Here is a 21,378-nt window from a genome sequence, read left to right on the forward strand (position 1 = left end):
TGAGGAAGAGAAGACCTTCCCCGCCCGCTCCGGATGAGTAAATTCTTTTAAATTCCTATTTTAGGTTTCCCGTGGATCCGGACGGCTTCCATAGGCTTCAATAGAAGCCTGCGGGAGCCGTCCCCGCGGGAGACCCGCACGAAAATGGAGCATGGTCCAGATTTTTTCATGCTCCATTTTTTTAAAAATCACTTTTATTGACCATCCGCGGGTATTTATCTACCCGCGGGTGGTCAATGCATCCCTATGGGGTGCGGATCCGCGGGCAGGAGAAGAGTCAAAATCTGCTGCGGATTTTAATTCTTCTTTTGCCCGTGGACATGAGGCCTAAGTAGCAGGAAGGTCTCCCTGCTGCGACCATATGACGTGCTGACCTGTAAGGATAGTCGCACCGCTGGGAAACTGTACAGGTAACCTGTATATTGTATCACCTGGGCGATCGATGGAGCATTGTTGCCATTTTATGCATGTAGACAGTTCTGTAGACCTCACCGGAGAGGTTGGGTTGTGTGTGTATATTATATATTAGATTTAATTCATATATACACAAACACCGTAAATCTTCAGACCTATTATTAATGATTAAAAGCACTTAATAAAAATATATAATATTATGTTTGTGTTCTTCCTGCAGATGCCTTGTGAATATCTGTCACTGGATGCCATGGAAAAATGGATCATTTGTGAGTAGTGAATGTTTGTTGCTGTTCCTTGATTTTGATACATTGTGCTGGAGTTTGTGTGTAACAATATAAAGGTGTGGCCTAGGTTGCACCAAAAATTGCGCCAAAAGTTTGGAGCTATTTTTGCATAAATTAAGCCAATTTATAGGTGGTTTAAACTTGGACTAGACAGTCTTGCGTTTTGATAGATTTACCATCCAGCTGTGATAAATCTGGCTTATTTTAAGGCTAAGTTTGCGCAGGCTAACTTTTTTTTAGACCGTATTCATAAATAAGTCCCAGTATTTTTTTTTTGGACTAGTTTAGCAGACCAGTCCCCATGCTGTGCTGAAACGTGTATGACCATTTTGCTTTAGGCGTGTTGTCCACGGGCTGGTTGGATTCTGCATGCGGGAGCCCGCAGCGAAATCCCACTCTGCCCGTGGGCACTATTTTACCTGTGTGGGTCTTCTGCGTCCTGTTCGGATCTTTCTTCTTTATGCGTATGCATGAAATGGAGCATGCTGCGATTTTGTTTTCTGGACCGATATGCTTTAATGCATTTGCGGACACCCATTTTCTCTATGGGCGTCTTGATTTGTGGATCTTCCGTGCCCCAATCACCTTTTGAGAATGCAATATTCCAAAAGTTCTCTGGACATGAAGACTCAAAGCATCTCCGGTCATTAAAAGGGTTAAACTAATTTCCCTGTAATAAAAATATTGACAAGTTGGATTTCACATTTTTCTTTTCTTACCCAGTTGGATTTATATTGTGCCATGGAATACTAAATACAGATGCCACTGCGCTGAATCTGTGGAAGCTCGCCCTGCAGAGCAGCTCCTGTCTTTCCCTTTACAGAGATGAGGTGTTCCATATTCATAAAGCAGCAGAAGACCTTTTTGTCAACATCAGAGGGTATGTCGGTGACCATCCTTGGAATCTTGGTTTTTAATATGAGCACAAATATTGCATCTATTGTAGTATCTATTTACAATGAACTGGATCATTGGTGATCAAATAGTAAATTATGATTTACCAGTAGACCTCAGAGCTGGCAGCCTCTGGCGGTGGCCACAATCAGAATTGGCTCCGTTCATGATGGTTCACTCCTTAGATGCTACAGTAAGTTTTGATAGTGGCAAGTTAGGGGTTAAGAGAAATTGGGGGGGGCCCCAAGATAAAATTTTGCATCCCGGCCCATGAGCCTTTAGCTACGCCCCTGGTGGCAACTAAGCAGCTGACCGGAGAGCCAACTCCAGCGCACCACCAGATCCCCATGTGATACAATCATGGGGTGCCATTGGGTTCACATGGCAGCCTGGAACCTAAGGAGGGCTGCCATATGTTGTAGTCTGTTTAGCTCGGTCTTTGGTAAGACCTGATAGATGAACATAAAAATATACTGTAATAGTGAAGTATTACAATATATCACACGAGTCATCACAACTTCACAGCTATAGATGCTAAGGAAAAACATTAAAATAAGTTACATAAAATATCTAAAAACAGTTTTAAAAAGTTTTCCGTTTAAAAAAACAAACATAGTTGGTATCTCTGCATCTCTAAAAGTCCAGACTATCAAAATATAGCATTCTTTATCCAAAAGGTGAACATCGTGAATAAATAAAATATATACATATATAATACACACATATATACTTTTGGGAGTATGTCCTCTCAAAAAAATAATAAAAAAATGAAACTTAAGATAAAAAGCAATAATACAAATGCATGGTACATGGAGAACGGTATATTCAGCTTGCGCCCTTAGAAGGAAAGAAAAATAAAGTTTTTGTTCTTTGAATTGGGGATGAAAAAAAAAACAGCAAGAAAAATTCAAAGAAATTGCTGCTCATTAAAGGCTTTAAAAAGGAGGCAGCAGCAAATTTTGCAGCAATGTCCAACTTGGCCTCCATAATAGAATACGTTTGGCCTCTTCTGAACTAGATATTATGTTACCTGTTGATTCTTCTGAGCTGTACCTGGACCAGAGGTAAAGGGCAACACGGTTGGCAGGCCTACTGTGCGGGAAGGAGCAGCCGCTGCGTATAAGTGCTGCTTTCCATTTCTAACACATTTTATTATTCGACATTGGCAGAAAAATATTTTGTTATCCTTTTATGGGGTGTTTATATTTTTGCAAGAAGTTTTAAGTTTCCCTATTAACTCATTTGTTTTTTTTGTTTTTTCCCCCTTAGTTACAATAAGAGAATTAATGACATTCGAGAATGCAAGGAGGCTGCAATTTCACATGCGTAAGTAATGTTTTTTTAGGCTATGAACGTAAAATGTAGCTCTACTATACAAACCCTACCATAGACTAATAGTGCACGTAAATATGAACTGTGTAATATACAATATTACAGAAAAAAACCTCTTTGCACGTATCTCCCTCCTGTATTGATCACTCGCTCTGAATTTACCGATAAAAGCAGCACAGTAGAGAAGAAAGGGTTATTCAGATTCCCTGAGAGATGAGGTTACAGACGCTGTCCAGAGAAGGCTATAAAATGGAGCTGCTGCAGAGAGGGGCATTGATGCACACACCCTACTATAGCTTTTAGAATATGTTTACTGTCTCACTCCAGTTTTTAATTCGCATCCACACTGCTCAGTACTGCTGTACAATGTCCTCCTTACTGCTTTTGTGAAAGATGAAGAGCATCTCTTCTGTGTGTTCTACATGGGAGACAACATAGCAGCTAGTCTCCTGCTTCTGTTTCCCTCTCCATATACTTCTGTGTCAAGCTGTTGTAACCTGATCCCTCAGTGAAGCTTAAAATTGTTTAGATTCTCCCCACCACCACCGTGTGTGTGTGCTTTTTCTTTTTTTTTTTTTTTAATTCAAATTGAGTGATCATCACATGGGTTTGTGGGGAGAGAAGTTTAAGTGGAGAAAGATGTATTTTTCTCGAAGAAGATATATTGACGTTTCTTATCTGCACTTGTAGTATTGATTGATTTTGTTACCACTGGCTGAAATTAAATTATCCTTGCTGTGTTGCCACGAAAGTTGTATAAATGTACATTATGAGCATTTATAGATGTCTTCAAATAATCCTTTGCTTTTTCTCATTTAGTGGCGCCACACACAGAGAGAGGCGCAAATTCTTAAGGTCTGCACTGAAGGAGCTGGCCACTGTCCTTTCTGACCAGCCTGGTTTACTGGGGCCAAAGGTATGTGTAGTAGGGTTGTAAACTACATAGCATGTTCTACTCTTTTGAACTTAATAAGGTGGCCCAGCTGGGAACTGCACATCAAAATCATCCTAACTTTTAAGAAGTTTGTTGTCTTGCTTGTGTTAAGCTTCAAGTTATGGGCATGCACATATTTAGTCATCTGTATGGTAGTATGGACTAGAAAGGGTTAATTCAGTATGTCTTCTCTTTAGCAGATCTGTTCAGCTAGGTTGTTTTTAGGGTATATCACCCGTATTGCTATTTTCTAATCTGGTCCTGCTTCTGAATCCTCCCCCAGAAACGACATACAGCAATGCTAGGTGCTGATACAAACTACAGTATCTATTTTAGAGTGTATCCAGGGGAAGATGGAGCAAATAGGTCTGCCATTGTGCTTGCTGAGCAGCTTCACTGATAAGCAGAGAAGGTGCTACGGCTTCTGAGGCAGCCTTCTCTCCATACTAGGGATCCCACAGCATCCTCTCCGAAACCTGACTGAGTGCAGGAACAGCATCTGAAGAGCGCATGCATGTCCACCTAGACGGTCACTGAGATGGATGCCGTAAGGCTAGGTCTTTGGTCGTGGCACATGTTGCATGGCAAAACGTTGCAGTGTCACACTGTTTACATTACAAGTAATGTAGGTGAATGCAGTTGCATTGTGACTTGCAATCACGGCAACGTGACAGTCGTAAGAAGACCAAACCTACTGAATTTCCTGTGATTTTCAGGTAGCAACAACTTGAAAGTTGCAATATGACTGCATTCGCTTAACATATTTGAAATGCAAGCTGGGCAACTCTTCGGCCTTGCAATGTGTGTCCTGGCCAACGACAGTACAGTTTAGACAGCAGGTGGCGCTAGGCAAGGCTCATCAGTTGAATATCCTGTGAAGTGCAGGTGGGACAAATTTTACCTGGATTTTGATAGCATGGCACAGAAAGGTCCCTTATCTTAACCCATCAAAAAGTTATGTTCTCTTATCTAAGCACAACAAAACCCATTGTAAAGTAATTAAAAGTGTAAATAAACCAACCTGATGGGATAACGCACCTCGATAACAAGTCATGTTAAGGCCCATTTAGACACAACAGTTATCGCTCAAAAGCCATCTTTTGAGCGATAATGGTTGTGTGTAAGTGTGCCCATCTTTCAGTTTTCTGCCGAATGGTGGACTTCAGTTTGGCTTGAAATCCGTTGTTCAGCAGAACAGCTGATAAGACGGACCGCACGCTGTGCTCTGTCTGGGTACCGCTGATAACAGCTGATTACATTGTCTCAACTGTAATCAGCAGGGCAGAACAAAGAATTTATTCAGAGAACAGCGGGCAGTCCCCTGAATAAATTCAGCTCCCAGCGGCTCACGCTACTAATTGGTACTAATGGGCATTAGTACCAGTTAGTAGATTATGCTAAATGATCGCTGAAAAACCATCTTTTGAGCGATCCTCTTTGTGTCTAAATGCACCTTTTAAAAGCGCTTTTACATGGGATAATCCGTTGGGCAACAGATATCAGATAGGCCGTCCCAGCGATAATTGTTCCTGTGCTTTCACACAGGAACGAGCATCACTGACTGAATGGAGGTGGAGCGGGTCTGGGTTGTTAAGACATTCGCGCCGCTCAGCCATTTTATTAAATTTTAAAAAATAGTCCCAGTCTGACCAATGACCTGTAAAAACACAGTTCATTAATTACAACTTACTGGTGGATGATCTGCAGTGTTTCCGCCACATGGAAACATACCCTATATGTTCCATGAACCTACCCTTATAGTGTTCAGTCAGCACGCGGTGTGTAACAGCGACTGTGAAATAGTTGTGTAATCACTTATGTTCTTTCTATTAAGCAAGGTTAATGGCGAGCTGACTGGATTAATTGTATAGGCAAATTTTTCCAAAAAATAAAGTACAATGGCAACTGGATTACATTATTCCCCATAATTGGACAACCTTACATGGTAGAAAAAAAATCATATTTAAATTCAGCGCACTAAAGTTACTATAAGCGATTTCTCTGCTTCTGTTTCAAAAATTGTGTTACACTGTAAATCGTTCTGTGGAAAAGCATCTTAACCCTTTAGTCACCACCCCATAGTGTTTTTACGTCCTGCTTTGCTGGGCTTTAATCCCCAGGGAAGTAAAAAGGGCTTTCCCTGGGGATTAAAAGCCCTGGGGCGTTCTCTCCCTCCAGGATGTGACGCCGGTCTTCTACGCATGTGTGCCAAGCGTAATTACGTCACGCGCATGTGCAGAAGCCTGGGAGGCCTGGAAAATTTGAAAACTCCCCGCTCCTAGCTAGTATGAGTAGCAGGGAGCTATCACCGGGAGCCACTGTATGCGTTCCTGGTCACATGATCAGTTATCCAATGGATAACAGCGATCATGTAAAAAAAGTTAGTTTCATCTCCCGTCACAGATCCCTCAACTGAATCCTTATCTGTGGGCCTTTCCCCAGCTTTGGCGCATGCGCACGTCGCCAAAATGATGGATGTAAGCGTAGAAGCTGGAGAGGGCCTGGGAAATTTAAAATCTCCTTGCTCCTGGCTACTAAAGGTAGCCGAGAGCCTGGAGCAGTGACTGAGGGCCGCGGGGAAGAAAGATATGGCAGCAGATAAGATGCAAATCAAAATGATAAACTTGATTCCTCCATAAGTCACATAATATGTGGCGAGCTCTCCACTTGGATACAAATTTCCTCGCCTTTTGGGGTTACATCGTATTATATGCTGCTGACCATTCTTTGTATAGTAAGCTGACAGGTGGCTGCAGTGAGCAGTCCACGGTCACGTGATTGCCGTTATCCAATGGATAATGGTGATCACGTAAAAGTTAAAGCAGTTGCAGTTTGATGGTCCTTTAGGCTTAGGCCCTGTTGTGCATGCGCACATAAGATTAGGGCCACAATGGGTATGTTTCTGAACACGGGACAAACGGGTATCCATTTTGGGGTGCAAATCCTCATTTTTATGTGAACTATAGAAAAAAAACCTGTCTTTAAAATGACATATTTGCAAAAATATGACTATTTATTTTTTCTCCTCTAAATTGCATTAACTCCTGAAAAGACTGTTGGGTCAAAATACTCCTACCCCCCTCAGTGAATACATTAAGGGGTGTAGTTTTTAAAATCTGACATCAATCAGCCTTTGCAATCTTGGCTTGGTGAAGGAAAACAAAATGTTTCTGAAAATGTTAATCAATGTTAAATTTGTACTTCTCCTAAGGCCGCCGGTAGACGTCCGGGTCAGATCCCACTGCGAGAATACTTGCAGCAGGACCCGACCCGACCCGAGGCCCTGCAGGGACCAATGCAATGCTCACCTCTGGCTCTTTAATAAGCCGGCACATGAGCGGAGTCGGGGCGTTGGGAGTGACATTTCTGTGTGGGCCTCTGTGAGACCCGCACAGAAATAGAACATGCCTCGATTGCACGCGGGCAAATCGACGCCATCTGCCAAGGATTGGGTTTTTTAATGCAATCCTATGGCAGCTTCCACGGGTGGAAATTCTGCGGGAAATCCCACCGCAGAATTTCCGCCTGTGTGCAGGGGCCCTAAATGGTTGAAAAAAAAGTGTTTCAAATGTGCGTCCAGAATAAAGTAAAACAGATGGAAATATATATAATCAAAAATTTGTACGGTATGTTTGCACATATATCAGATATTGCAGTTGAAAATGTGAAAGTAATTTTTATGAAATATTCCCAGTTTTGGCACTTTTAATAAATATGCACAAATTCTATCGGTCTATTTGTAACACCTAAATGAAGTACAATATGTGGTGAAAAAACAATGTTAGAATCACTTGGATATGCAAAACCTTTACGGAGTTATTTTATGTCAAAGTGACACATGTCAGATTTCCAAAATTTACCCTGGTCCCTAAGGTGCAAACAGGCTTGGTCACTTGGTTAAAAGTTTAGCTAAAGAAAAAAACCATCTGCATTTTTTGGGGCCTTTTTTTTCTTTAACGGGAAACACACAGTTGGCTCACATTGTTAGCTTTGTCCTGATTACAGCCACTTGTATGTACAGTTGAACATCTATAAAGAAAACTGCTTGAACCAGTCACTATCTAGTATCTCTGCCTACACAAAGTGCATTGGGAACAAGAGTAGAGAGTTTGTGGAGGGCATCAGAGCTGAGCGAAGGTATCTGTGACCAGGTCAGGTTGCAAATGAGCCATTGTAATCTAAGTTTTCAAGGCATGCTTAAAGCTCGCAGTACTTGAAGTGTATCGAGTGCTGTGGGCCCGTGTTTCTGCTCCAGTCCTCAAGTCCCTCAAAAAAGATCATGATTTCCAGATGTCCTATAGAGAGAACACGTGTGGCAATTTCAGAGGACTATGCTAAGGAAATCGTGAAAACATGACCCGTTGGGCGTCCTTGGGAACTGGAGTTGAGGGAACACTACTCTGCGCAGAAAGGTTGGTAGGACAGGTGCAGTGGAGAAGTAGAGGAGGCACCTTGCCATCTGTCCGCCAGGGGGTCTTGATCCCCCGCTGACAATGCAGAGTAAGATGCTTGGAGGAGGTAAGGCCTCAACTGGTTGTATTTATGTAGGGTTTTCTCAGTTGGCCTTCGTAACAGAAACCATTTTGTAAATGTATGAAATAAATGTTGGACCAGTTAGATTTCTTTGTCATGGCACTTCTCCGCTGATAATGATCGATCTTCCTGCGATGAAACCTAATGCACTTTATTTCTTTTTCTTAAGGCCCTTTTTGTATTCATGGCTTTGTCATTTGCGCGAGATGAAATAATCTGGCTGCTCAGGCATGCGGATAACATTCCAAAGAAGGTGGCAGACGATTTTATGGATAAGTGAGTCACTTTTGTGTTTTTCAATATGTTTATGGCTGCATACAGTAAAAAATAAATAAATAAAATTAAAAATTAAAAAAAATTTACGGGAGTTGTCAGTTTGCTACAAAACTCTGCATGCAATTACATCTCAGATATGCAAATTAGAGTTGAGGCGTGATTAGATGACCGGTCTTGCCACCTGAGGCCCTAAAAGTGGTTTCCCCCTTGGCCCATAAAAAGGTTCTCAGAGGCTACTTGTCTGTAGTGACCTCATTTTCTGTTTGTGTAGAGCTCGTTGACCACTAGACACCTCTACTACACAATCGAATACATTTCGCCCAGTTAAGAGTTTGGCGAGCCGGCAGGGATCGCATAGGGCGGCAATTGGTGCTGCACATGTTCAGGATTCTGACGTCATCGATTTACGTTGTGTGACTTTTTTTTTTTTTTTTTTTACAAATTCCCCGCTCTGTGCAGACCAAGGCCATGTATTGAAATTCTGCCCCTTTGCAATACCTGAGAATGAACAGTGCTACATACACAGCCCTTCATGGGCTGAGTACGACACATGGAGAGAGAGCAAGTGTGAATGGAAGAACGAAAGTCCATAGACTTTCATTACCGCCATTCACCGCCTGCTACGCACGGGAAATACACAATGACAATATGCTGGTGTGAATGAGCCCTATGAGCTATAGCCTTTTTCCCCCTCTGTAGCTGTATGTATTCTGTTATCTTTACATGAGTATGTCAGCTTTAAGCCTCTTCCACACAGGCGATTTTTCTCACGTTGCAAGACTGCGAGAAATCGCATGTTTGTAGAGCCCATGCTTTCCTATGGGTTCTTCCACACATGCGATGTTTTGTAGCGTGTAAGATAGCGAGGTCAGAAAATCCCGGCATGCTCTATACTGACGCCAATTTTTTTTTTTTTGTAGCCAATGTTTCCCTATGTAGTCTGCGATTTTTCTAGCATCGTATAGCAGCCACTGGCGACACGCATGCTATGCTATGCGAAAAAACTCTGGCCGCTTTTTTTTTTTTTTGCATAGATCTCCATAGCTGGCAAAGACCGTTCACTTCACACCTGCCTGATAATTAATTCTCTCACGCTATAAAATCGCACGAGAAAATCAGGATCGCATGCGATGTTAGAATTTTGTGAGAAAATTGCAAGCGCATAGCGGAGACAGCGATGTGATTTTCTCGCATTCCAAATAGGGTAGCTGGTTTACTAAATTCAGGGTGTTCCAAAAAGCTAATCAGACTCTTACCTACTGCCATCTCAGACAAGTAATGGTCCACAATAGATAATATCTCATCCAGGAACCAAGGTGTTATATTGTGGAATCGGACTGCTGAATAGTAAATCTGAGAGATCATTCTCAGCCTAGTCCTTAGGTCTTTGTATGGTGGATCATTTCAATTTAGAACGGGATGAGCCCCAAACAAATGTAGTATGAGAGTTTAAGGATTGAAAAAAACGTAGCGGATCTTTTACTGGCATATGATGCAGAGTATATAAACATTTAGGTTGTATTTAGAGATGAGCGAGCATACTCGCTAAGGACAATTATTCGATCGAGCATTGCCCTTAGCGAGTACCTAGAAAAGGTTCAGCTGCCGGCGGCGGGGGAGAGCGGGGAGGAACGGAGGGGAGATCTCTCTCTCTCTCCCTCTTCCCCCCCCCCCCCCCCCCCCCCGCTCCTCCCTGCTGACTGCCGCAACTCACCCGTGCCGGCAGCCGAACCTTTTCTTCCGAGCGGGCAGATACTCACTAAAGACAATGCTCGCTCGAGTAATTGTCCTTAGCGAGTATGCTCGCTCATCTCTAGTTGTATTAGCATTTTAATGGAATTTATATGGCCTGCCACTTAGGTAATTTAGACTGTAATTTTAAATTTAATCAAGCTTTATTTAGAAAAAACGTTTAGCCTCTAGATGTTTTCACAGTACAATCTTCTGATCGCTGATTAAAATGCTTTGCTATTTCAGTATTTCAAAGCATTATTGCCAGTCAGCCTAATAGATTACCTGACCAATTTGTTGTGTCTTTGGCACCACTTAGTAGGCATATACAAGGGGCTGCTGATAAGTCTTTGGCTTTACCCAGAAAGAAACGAGATAGGAAGATGAAACTTTACATTTATTCCACATCCTCTCCACTGATGCCAACATACTTCTTACATCAGTATTCCAAGTTCTGTAAGTCTTGCAAAAAGAAGGATTTCGGTTGTGCCCCAAACCAGTCATCCGTAGCAGCCATGGCATCAGAAATGGTGTGAAATTTGGTACCCTTGAGGTGTTTCTTCAGATTTGGAAAGGGATGATAGTCGGAGGGAGTTAGACCTGGTGAATAAGGTGGGTGGTCAACGAACTGGAAGCCTAGCCCCACCAGTTTTGCAGTGGTCGCTTGTGCAGTGTGAGCGGAGGCGTTGTCTTGCAGGAACAAGATTCCTTTAGACAGCTTGACGCACCTTTTGGCCTTCACAGCTGCCTTCAATTGGTTCAAAAGTTCAATGTAATACCTTGCATTAATGGTGGAACCATTTTGAAGGTAGTCCACTAGTAGCACGCCCTCCTTATCCCAGAACACATACACCTTCACCTTAGTGGCTGATTTTTGCACCCTGAACTTCTTTGGGCGAGGAGAACCACTGTGCCCCCACTCTTTTGACTGCTCCTTGGTTTCAGGGTCATACAAATAAATCCAGGTCTCATCCATAGTGACAAGTCGATCCAGGAAGTTCTTATCAGTGCGGAAATGCTGACAAATGGACTGGGAAGTTTTCACTCGCATGCTTTTCTGATCTGTTGTCAAACATTTGGGGACCCACTTTGCAGATAGCTTCTTCATGGTCAAATGTTCATGGATAATGACACAAACTCGTTCACGACAAATCCCCATGATGTCTGCTATTCCTTTAGCTGAAATTGGCCGATTCTCCAGTGAGAGGTTGGGCACAGCATCGACGATCTCCGGAACAACCACCTCTCTCGGTCGTCCAGGACGTTCCTCATCATTGGTGCCGAAGTGGCCCGTTTTAAATTTGGCAACCCAGTTCTTAAATGTAGAATATGAAGGGCATTGATCCCCCAATATCTGCGACATATGACCATAAATATCCTTTGCGGACTTTCCTTGCAGAAACTAGAATTTTATCACTCCTCTGCTCTGATTTGCTGTGAATATCGCCTTAGACTCCGCCATTTTGTTTTCCCACGTGCCTAGATCACTGTTGCCATAAGCTACAAACACAACATTTTGAAAACCCATATTTGACACAAGGCTTTCATGTGATGTAACATTCGTTACCATAGAAACAAAAAGAGAACACAAAGCCAAAGACTTATCAGCAGGCCTCTAGCAAGAGCAAGCTATATTTTTTAACACCTACCACTCACTTAAAAATTGTTGCAGAACAAGGTTTGCAAATGGCAGTGACCTCTTTCAGCAGTATAGTGCGCCTTGCCACATTGCAAAAAATGCCCAGGAATGGTTTGAGTTCAAGGTGATGACTTTGCCTCCAAATTTTACTAGAGCCCCATGTGGTGCAAGATGCTAAGGCAGCAGAAATGCAGTCCGAAGCTCTCGCTCACGACCTGAAGGTTGCAAGTTCAATCCCCACATTGTTCATGTAGCCAGCTCAAAGTCGACTCAGCCTTCCATCCTTCTGAGGCCGGTAAAATGAGTACCCAGCTTGGTGGGGGGTAATAACTTACCTGAAAGTTGGCGCTATACAAAATGACAAGATTTATTTATTTTAATTTTTAATCAATCATCTCAGGGATGTGCTTAGAAAATGGGTCCACTCAATGGAGGCCACACCTCACACTTTATGGCCTCATGCCCATGGCTGTGGCGAACTCCACTAGTAGAATATTGCAGCGGAGTCTGCCACGGCGCCCCCCCAAAACCCTCACTCACCTCCCAGATCCGCCGCGCTCTTCTCGTTCTCTTTAAGCTGTCGCGAATGCACAGTACAGTGCGTGACGCACCAGCAGTGCAGGATGATGTAGTAGGCAGGGACGCGTCTTCACACGATACTTCCGCGATACAGTGGAAGTATATCGTGACGGCCGGCTTCCATTGACTGCAATGGAAGCCGGCCGCGCGTATTTCTGCAGCAATTAGAGCATGCCGCGGTTTGTTTCACGCTGCGGAAGTCTGCGGTGGAATTCCCCAACACGGGCATTGAGCTAGTAAGTTCAATAGAACCCAATAGCTCCGGGGTAACGCCATGGATTTCCGACGTGTAAAACGTGGCAGAAATCTGGCCATGGGCATTAGCCCTATAGGGCCAAAAAGATCTGCTGCTATCATCTTGGTGCCAAATATTGCAGGACACCTTCAGAGATGGTTGCGGAGTCTCTGACTCTGTTGGTCAGAGCTATTTTGATGGCACAAGGGGAACTACAAAGTATTAGGGAGGTGGCTTTAATGATACGGCTGATTTATTGTATGTGCTTCAAGGGTGACATGTTGATCCAAGTGGTCTATGGTCGCCATATGGTAGTGAGTAGTTGATATAACTCTATCTCAATCTTGTAGTCTTTTATGAGTAATCTTGTAAATTAGTGATTTGATTAGTAAAGGTTAATGGGACACCTGGTCATGCTCAATATTAAATTGCTTATGTATCTCCCATCCAGGCATATAGCTGAACTCATATTTTATATGGAAGAACTGCGAGCGCATGTCAGAAAATATGGGCCAGTGATGCAGAGGTATTATGTGCAGTACCTGTCTGGCTTTGATGCCGTGGTCCTAAACGAACTGGTGCAGGTAAGAGTCCTTCTATCCATTACCTTCATTTGTACCTGTAGAGTATACACTGCAGTTGTGAGGCTTGTGTGGCTCCCCCCCCCCAAAAAACAAAAAAACATACCTATAGCCAAGGAAACGTCAGATTGTGGAACTTGAGTTACTTTTACACTGGAGGACTGTTGGCCACTCAAGCATGATAGTCGTCCTATCGACTGTCTCTCCTGTGCTTTCACACAAGTGACCGTCATTCAGTGAATAGAGGCGGAGCACACCGGAGATCTCTTCCGGTCACCCGCCTCCTTTTACTGAACAGGCAGTCATTCAAATGATGAATGGCTGCCCTCCTATATGGAGCATGAAGTTACTTCCTATCAGTGAGCTGAAACAAAGCGACTGCCAAGGCTAAGCGCTATCCGCAGTGTTTCACCCAGCGCTCGGCGGCCTCTAGCAAGCACAGCAGTCGTTGGTCAGGTGATGCTGCTTCCGCATCACCTGATCAGTGACCGCTTAGCATTGGCAGGTTAGGGGAGTGCTACACCTGCAGAAATTGGCTGCAGATTCACGCCTGATTTTGACTCTTGTTTCTTCTGCGGAAATTCTGCAAATTGTGTTGCGGAGATTTCTACTGCGGAAAATCTGCAGCATTTTTGCTACGTGTGAACATACGCAGGCAATCTTTTTTTTTTTTTTTTCTTTTGGATAGTCAGCCCGTGTAAAAAATAACCTTAAATAATTGTGATTTGTGTTTTTTAATAAAATAAAATATTTAAAACAGAAAGTTCTTCTGGTGACGAGACCTTGTGTCTGTCTTCCTTTTCACAGCTTGTAAGATCAGCAGCCACTCTGCATCTTAACTATTTTCTTATTATAAATGTTGTTGCTCTGATGAATCAAAGAAAGAAAAAAAAAACAAAGCCATTTTGCAAATCTTGATTAAATCTCCTACTGTTTTGCACATATTTTCTCTTGCACACAACTATCATTCCCCATAGCTACATTAAGTAAACCCTGTGTGGTCTGATCTGCAGCCATACTCCCATCTGTCCCCAGCGTGCTCGAGTTACAGTAACTGACATGTGCTTCACTTAATATCTGCAAATAAATGCATAAGGGTTTTTGTACTAACCGCATAAAAATGCAAGGTTCTTGGTGCACTGGTTCCCAGCAGAAGGCAATAGAACACGGACCATGTTGCAATGAAGGTTGTAGCATCTGTATTCCTGTTCTAGGCTGTCGTGCATCATCAAAACCTTTCTCCATTTGAAGCCTGATACAATATAGATCAGCCTGGAAGGCACAAGCTTCCTCTGCTCCAGCACTTGCAGTAGGAGAATTACTACAGGTGGCTCGGTCTCTAGGAAGTAGAACGCTTATTGCAATAGGCCACTAGATGGCTTTCTTGTACAAGCTAATCTCTGCTGGTGATTTCCATGCCCTTATGGCAGTAAGCAGGAGCTCTGTAACTAGTCGTGTTCAGGTTGGGGACACTTTAGAGGTGTTGTAAAGTTTGCCATTGTTGCTGCAGTTATATAATTTGACTTGTGTTCTTGCTGTAGAATCTCTCTGTGTGTCCCGAGGATGAATCCATCATCATGTCCTCCTTCGTAAACACAATGACGTCGCTGAACGTAAAACAGGGTAAGATAAGCAATATATGTACAAGTCTGAGATGTGCTACAGTTGTATAACCCAATTAGCAATACAACTCTTATGAAGTAATAGTACACGGCTCAACAGAATCCAAAGGAGTCTTTATTAAATACCAAAAATGTCTGAAAATCAGTTCAAATAAACTCACAAAAAAATGTAAATTATTATGAGTCGTTATAACACGCTGGCGAATAATGGACAGGCAGCACCTTTACTTTTCTTGGGGAAAAAGGAGAATTTCTTTAGTTTACACTCCCAGCAGAAGTTGCTCCACAGCCTTTTCTCCTGCTCTTTGGATCAAGACTTTCTGAGCATCTTGAGTATTCAGGCAGACAACTTCCCCTCAGGCCATTCATCAAAATACTAATGACCACCTGTTTGTACGTGAGTGAGTTATGCTCCACCTCTGATCACATGACAGTGACGTCCTTAAAGGTTCTAAAACATAAAACCTGCAGAGCTTGACAGCAGCCCTGTGCTTAAAGGACCTGTGATGTCATCATCATGTGACCAGTCACCTGGGCTCTGTATCCCTGAGTGAGTTACTTTCTCCACCCCATATAACATCACGGTGACGTCATCACAGGTCCTTCATCGCTTCGCGGATTACGGGCGGACTACATCCCCTACAAGCCCCTGCGGCCTCATTTGCTATGGAATACTAATAACCACCTGTCTGTAAAATGAGTGACTGTCACTATCATGGAATCAGTCACTGGGACTAACCTGTGATGTCACCGTTATGTGATCAGTTACTGGTGTGGGTGAAGTCCGGGGCTCACATGACCAGGGGGTGATCAGTGTGTACAGGTTTGCTGTGCTGGTTGTAATCCCTGTTGTATGGGATGAAAAATGTATGTAGCAGAGGTGCGTGTGTGTGTGTGCGCGCGTGTGTGCGCGTGCATGTAGCAGAGGTGTGTGGTGCGTTGTGCCACCAGAAACACTGGTACTATAATTTCCTAATAATTACTAGTATACAGTATACTGTGCACCTGTATGTATGTTACTTACCCTTTAACAGAAACCTTTTGACAAACACATTCTCCCAATATCAAACTATACATGTACATTTGAGGGAGTTTCATATATTCAATATAGTTTTTATTTAATTTTTGTTTCTAGTTGAAGATGGAGAAGTTTTTGACTTCAGAGGAATGAGACTGGATTGGTTCAGATTACAGGTAACTTTTAAGCCTTTTTGTTTTTTTTCTAGCTCTGACTAATGTTAATAGTTTTAGTGGATGTTACTCTGATGCATCTTTTGAGAGCTCGTTTAGCTATTGCAGATTCAAGATTCAGTGAGAGTTAAGCTGGGTTCACACAGGGCGGATTTGCTGCGGAAGTTCCGTCCAGAATTTCGCGGCAGCGTATCCACCTGCGGCCGCTTATCCTTTAAGGTGTTTTACCATGAAAAATATTTTCTAGTAAAATGTAGCTCATATCTATAAAACTTTCTTTGTATTTACAGTTATTTAAAAAAAAAAAATTCTATGCCCAGATATTCCAGGACTGATAGAATAGCGCCACCTGCTGTTTCTATCGTGTCCACCTCAGTACCTCTACTACGGTTGTCGGTGTTGCTCCTCTCTCTGCTCCACTGGCTATGTGGAGGGATCCCTGGTGTGGTGAGCGGCTGCTTCTGGGTCCTCTTTGTCTTCTCTGCTTGTCCGAAGTGATGCTAATCAAGTGAGACCGTGTAAGGGCTTCTGTCCGCAGCGTTTTACAGACTTCATAAAAACTTTGAAAAGGGGGGAAATTAGAAATAAAAAAAAAATCACACTGTGCATGTATTACACAGACATAGAGTGGGGTCCACCCAGACACAATATATTGCGTATGGACAGCGTTTCATACACAGCCTTTGCAAATGTATAGGGCTCACGCTGCGTATTAAGCCAAGAAATAGAGCATGCTGCGATCTATTTCTCATGCGTATCTATATGCAGCGTCAACATGCACATGTGCATGGTTCAATGAAAGTCCATTGACTCCATTCACTGCATGTCACACAGCCATGCAACGCACGTGTAATACGCGGTGAAAAATCGGTCGTGGACATGAGCCCTAACTGCAATTACACTTGCTCAGCATCCCCTCTAACATCAGAGAAGTCACTGCAACTCCAGAAGCAGCTGCTCACGACGCCAGGGATCCCTCCACGTATTTGCTAGAGCAGAGAGAAAAGCAAGAGTGACCGAACACCTTGGAATATTTAATGAGATGGACACAATACAGAGACAGCAGGTGGCGCTATACTAACATTACTTCTGCAATAAATTGGGATGGATAAAAAAAAGGTACGTGCAAAAAGTCTTTAATCATGGGCTGCATTTAACTAGATACAATATTTTTCATTAGACACCCCCTTTAATTTTAGTTACAGACAAATGCAGTGCAATGTGACTAGCGGAAAGGATATTGTGGCATAGTTTTGAGTGCTCCATGGTTTTATAGGAAACCTAGGCAGCCAAGTAGTAACACATTTTATCAGCACTGCTGCCACAGGATAAATATGTGATCAGCCGTATCTCCCCACCAACAATGGCATCTGATTGCTGGAGTTTCACATTCGAGATCCAGCAGATTGGAGCACAAAACTGGCTGCCATTTCAGATGAGACCGTTTTTGGCTACTTCTGCTCCTGCGTACATCAGAACCTTGCAGATTGCAGTGTCTTGTGTAGACCTGACGGTCTTGCTAATATGGAGGCCACGTTATTTAATTTGGTCACAATGGCAGAACAGCCTATAAATCTTTTAAAGTGTATGTTGCTTTACTATTGATTGGAGTATCGATTTGTGGAAAGTTTACAATTTGAAGAGGAGAAACTTTGTCATAAATCTTATTACAGAAAAATGCTTCTTTCTCCTCTTGTCAGACTTTTCCCGTGTCTTCTTTCCCTCCCTCCCCGGTACATATCATTCACTATGAATCCACTGATAACATCCATACACACACATGAAGCAGAGACACTAATTTCCAGCTTCACTGAGAGAGCGGGTTACAGATGCTGTCCGTTGAAGTCTATGGAGAGGTGAGGTGGGTGGAGCAGCTGCACAGTAAGATGCTGCTTCTAATAATTGTTCTACTGCTTTGCCCCAGAGCAAAATTACAATAACACTGCTCATTACTGTTGTATAATGTCCTCCAGGCTGCTGCTTATTTGAGAGAAATAGGGTAGCAGGACCTTCTCATCTGTGTGCAGTATACATGGAGATGACCTAATGGCTTCTCCTTCCCCTTTCCATAGACTTTTATAGTCAACAGCAGTTAGAGGATCTCTGAGTAAAGCTGAAAAATTCCTCTCCTCTTTGTCTTCCGTGTATGGATTTTATCAGTGAATTCAGGCTGAGTGGTCAGCGCAAGAAGTTCCTCAATGTAAAAATTGTGAAGACTTTGAATATCCCACCATCTACAGTACATGAATTTCTCCAGACTCTGAATAATTTTACACTACCGTTCAAAAGTTTGGGGTCACCCAAACAATTTTGTGTTTTCCATGAAAAGTCACACTTATTCACCACCATGCGTTGTGAAATGAATAGAAAATAGAGTCAAGACATTGACAAGGTTAGAAATAATGATTTGTATTTGAAATAACATTGTTTTTACATCAAACTTTGCTTTCGTCAAAGAATCCTCCTTTTGCAGCAATTACAGCATTGCACACCTTTGACATTCTAGCTGTTAATTTGTTGAGGTAAGCTTGAGAAATTGCACCCCACGCTTCTAGAAGCATCTCCCACAAGTTGGATTGGTTGGATGGGCACTTCTGACGTACCATACGGTCAAGCTGCTCCCACAACAGCTCAATGGGGTTCAGATCTGGTGACTGCGCTGGCCACTCCATTACCGATAGAATACCAGCTGCCTGCTTCTGCTGTAAATAGTTCTTGCACAATTTGGAGGTGTGTTTAGGGTCATTGTCCTGTTGTAGGATGAAATTGGTTCCAATCAAGCGCTGTCCACTGGGTATGGCATGGCGTTGCAAAATGGAGTGATAGCCTTCCTTATTCAGAATCCCTTTTACCCTGTACAAATCTCCCACCTTACCAGCACCAAAGCAACCCCAGACCATCACATTACCTCCACCATGCTTAACAGATGGCGTCAGGCATTCTTCCAGCATCTTTTCATTTGTTCTGCGTCTCACAAACGTTCTTCTTTGTGATCCAAACACCTCAAACTTGGATTCATCCGTCCACAACACTTTTTTCCAGTCTTCCTCTGTCCAATGTCTGTGTTCTTTTGCCCATCTTAATCTTTTTCTTTTATTGGCCAGTCTCAGATATGGCTTTTTCTTTGCCACTCTGCCCTGAAGCCCAAAATCCCGCAGCCGCTTCTTCACTGTAGATGTTGACACTGGTGTTTTGCGGGTACTATTTAATGAAGATGTCAGTTGGGTACCTGTGAGGCGTCTGTTTCTCAAACTAGAGACTCTAATGTGCTTATCTTCTTGCTTAGTTGTGCAACGCGGCCTCCCACTTCTTTTTCTACTCTGGTTAGAGCCTGTTTGTGCTGTCCTCTGAAGGGAGTAGTACACACCGTTGTAGGAAATCTTCAATTTCTTAGCAATTTCTCGAATGGAATAGCCTTCATTTCTAAGAACAAGAATAGACTGTCGAGTTTCAGATGAAAGTTCTCTTTTTCTGGCCATTTTGAGCGTTTAATTGACCCCACAAATGTGATGTTCCAGAAACTCAATCTGCTCACAGGAAGGTCAGTTTTGTAGCTTCTGTAATGAGCTAGACTGTTTTCAGATGTGTGAACATGATTGCACAAGGGTTTTCTAATCATCAATTAGCCTTCTGAGCCAATGAGCAAACACATTGTACCATTAGAACACTGGAGTGATAGTTGCTGGAAATGGGCCTCTATACACCTTTGTAGATATTGCACAAAAAACCAGACATTTGCAGCTAGAATAGTCATTTACCACATTAGCAATGTATAGAGTGCATTTGTTTAAAGTTAGGACTAGTTTAAAGTTATCTTAATTGAAAAGTACAGTGCTTTTCCTTCAAAAATAAGGACATTTCCATGTGACCCCAAACTTTTGAACGGTAGTGTATATGTGTACAAGGGACAAGGCCGACAGTCAATATTAGACGCTCGACATCTACGGGCCCTCAGGCGTCACTGCATTAAAAACAGACATGATTCTGTAATGCAGATCTCTGCGTGGGATCAGGAAGACTTCCAGAAATCATTGTCTATGAATACAGCTCGCTGTGCAATTCACAAATGCAAGTTAAGGGCTTATTCTGACTTGCGTATATTGGCCGGGCTTGAAAATCCAGCAGATATACGCACATCAGAGTAAGCTCTAAAGCTGTATCATGCAAAGAAGAAGCCATATTTCAACACAATCCAGAAACGCCAGAGTCTTCTCTGGGCCAAAACTCATTTAAAATGGACTGAGGTAAATCGAAAAACTGTTCTGTGGTCAGATGAATCAAAATTTGAAATTCTTTCTGGTAACCACAAACTCCATGTCCTGCGGACTCAAGAGGAGAGGGACCATCAGCTTAACAGCGCACAGTTCAAAAGGCTGCATCTCTGGTGGTATGACTTGGGCAGCTCACGCATCCTAAAAGGCACTACCAATGTTGAGCGGTATTAAAACATATGCTCCAATTCAGACAACATCTTTCAGTACAGGCTTTACACATTTCAACAAGGCAATGCTAAACCACATACCTGCTTCGATCACAACATGCCTTTGCAGAAGAGGAGTCCATGTGCTACACTGGCTGTTTGCAGTCCAGACCTTTCACCAATAGAAAATGTTTGGCATGTTACAAAACAAAAAATCGGGTAAAGACGACTCAGGACTATTGAGCAGCTACAATCCTACATCACACAAAAATGGGAGAACGTCCCTCCTCCAAAATTCCAGCAATTTGGTCTTCTCCCTGCCCAGACATTTACAGACTGTTGCAAATAGGAGGGTATGCTACATAATGGTAAACATGGCCCTGTCCCAACTTTTTGGAGATGTTGCTGCCATCAATTTTTAAATTACCATATATACTCGAGTATAAGCCTAGTTTTTCAGCACATTTTTCTATGCTGAAAAAGTCCCCCTCGGCTTATACTCCAGTGAGGTTAAAAAAAAAAAAAAACAACAAAAAAACCGCAATACTCACCTCCCAGTCTGTGTCCCCGACGCAATGGTCTCCCCGGCGGTGCGGCAAGCTGCTTGAGAATTCTCCTCGCTGTCATTTCCATGCTCAGCTTTGAATTCCCCCGCCGTCAGCGCTGTGTAGGTAAGTGCTGTGATTGGATCGAGCGCCAGCCAATCACAG

At 42.9% G+C, this 21,378-nt stretch overlaps 1 protein-coding gene across 2 annotated transcripts in view; it reads left to right on the plus strand.

Moving 5' to 3' along the window:
* NCKAP1 (NCK associated protein 1) overlaps nt 1–21,378 on the plus strand; it is a 119,545-nt gene that overhangs the window by 53,860 nt on the left and 44,307 nt on the right. For both annotated transcript variants that reach the window (XM_066575747.1, XM_066575748.1), the window contains exons 8-15: nt 635–683; nt 1,425–1,581; nt 2,865–2,921; nt 3,747–3,843; nt 8,564–8,670; nt 13,306–13,438; nt 14,977–15,058; nt 16,193–16,251. In XM_066575747.1, coding sequence (XP_066431844.1) covers nt 635–683; nt 1,425–1,581; nt 2,865–2,921; nt 3,747–3,843; nt 8,564–8,670; nt 13,306–13,438; nt 14,977–15,058; nt 16,193–16,251 — 741 coding nt within the window. The remainder of the gene's footprint in view (nt 1–634; nt 684–1,424; nt 1,582–2,864; nt 2,922–3,746; nt 3,844–8,563; nt 8,671–13,305; nt 13,439–14,976; nt 15,059–16,192; nt 16,252–21,378) is intronic.

This window comes from Eleutherodactylus coqui, chromosome 8, assembly GCF_035609145.1.
Source record: "Eleutherodactylus coqui strain aEleCoq1 chromosome 8, aEleCoq1.hap1, whole genome shotgun sequence".
In the NCBI taxonomy this organism is placed as follows: domain Eukaryota; kingdom Metazoa; phylum Chordata; class Amphibia; order Anura; family Eleutherodactylidae; genus Eleutherodactylus; species Eleutherodactylus coqui.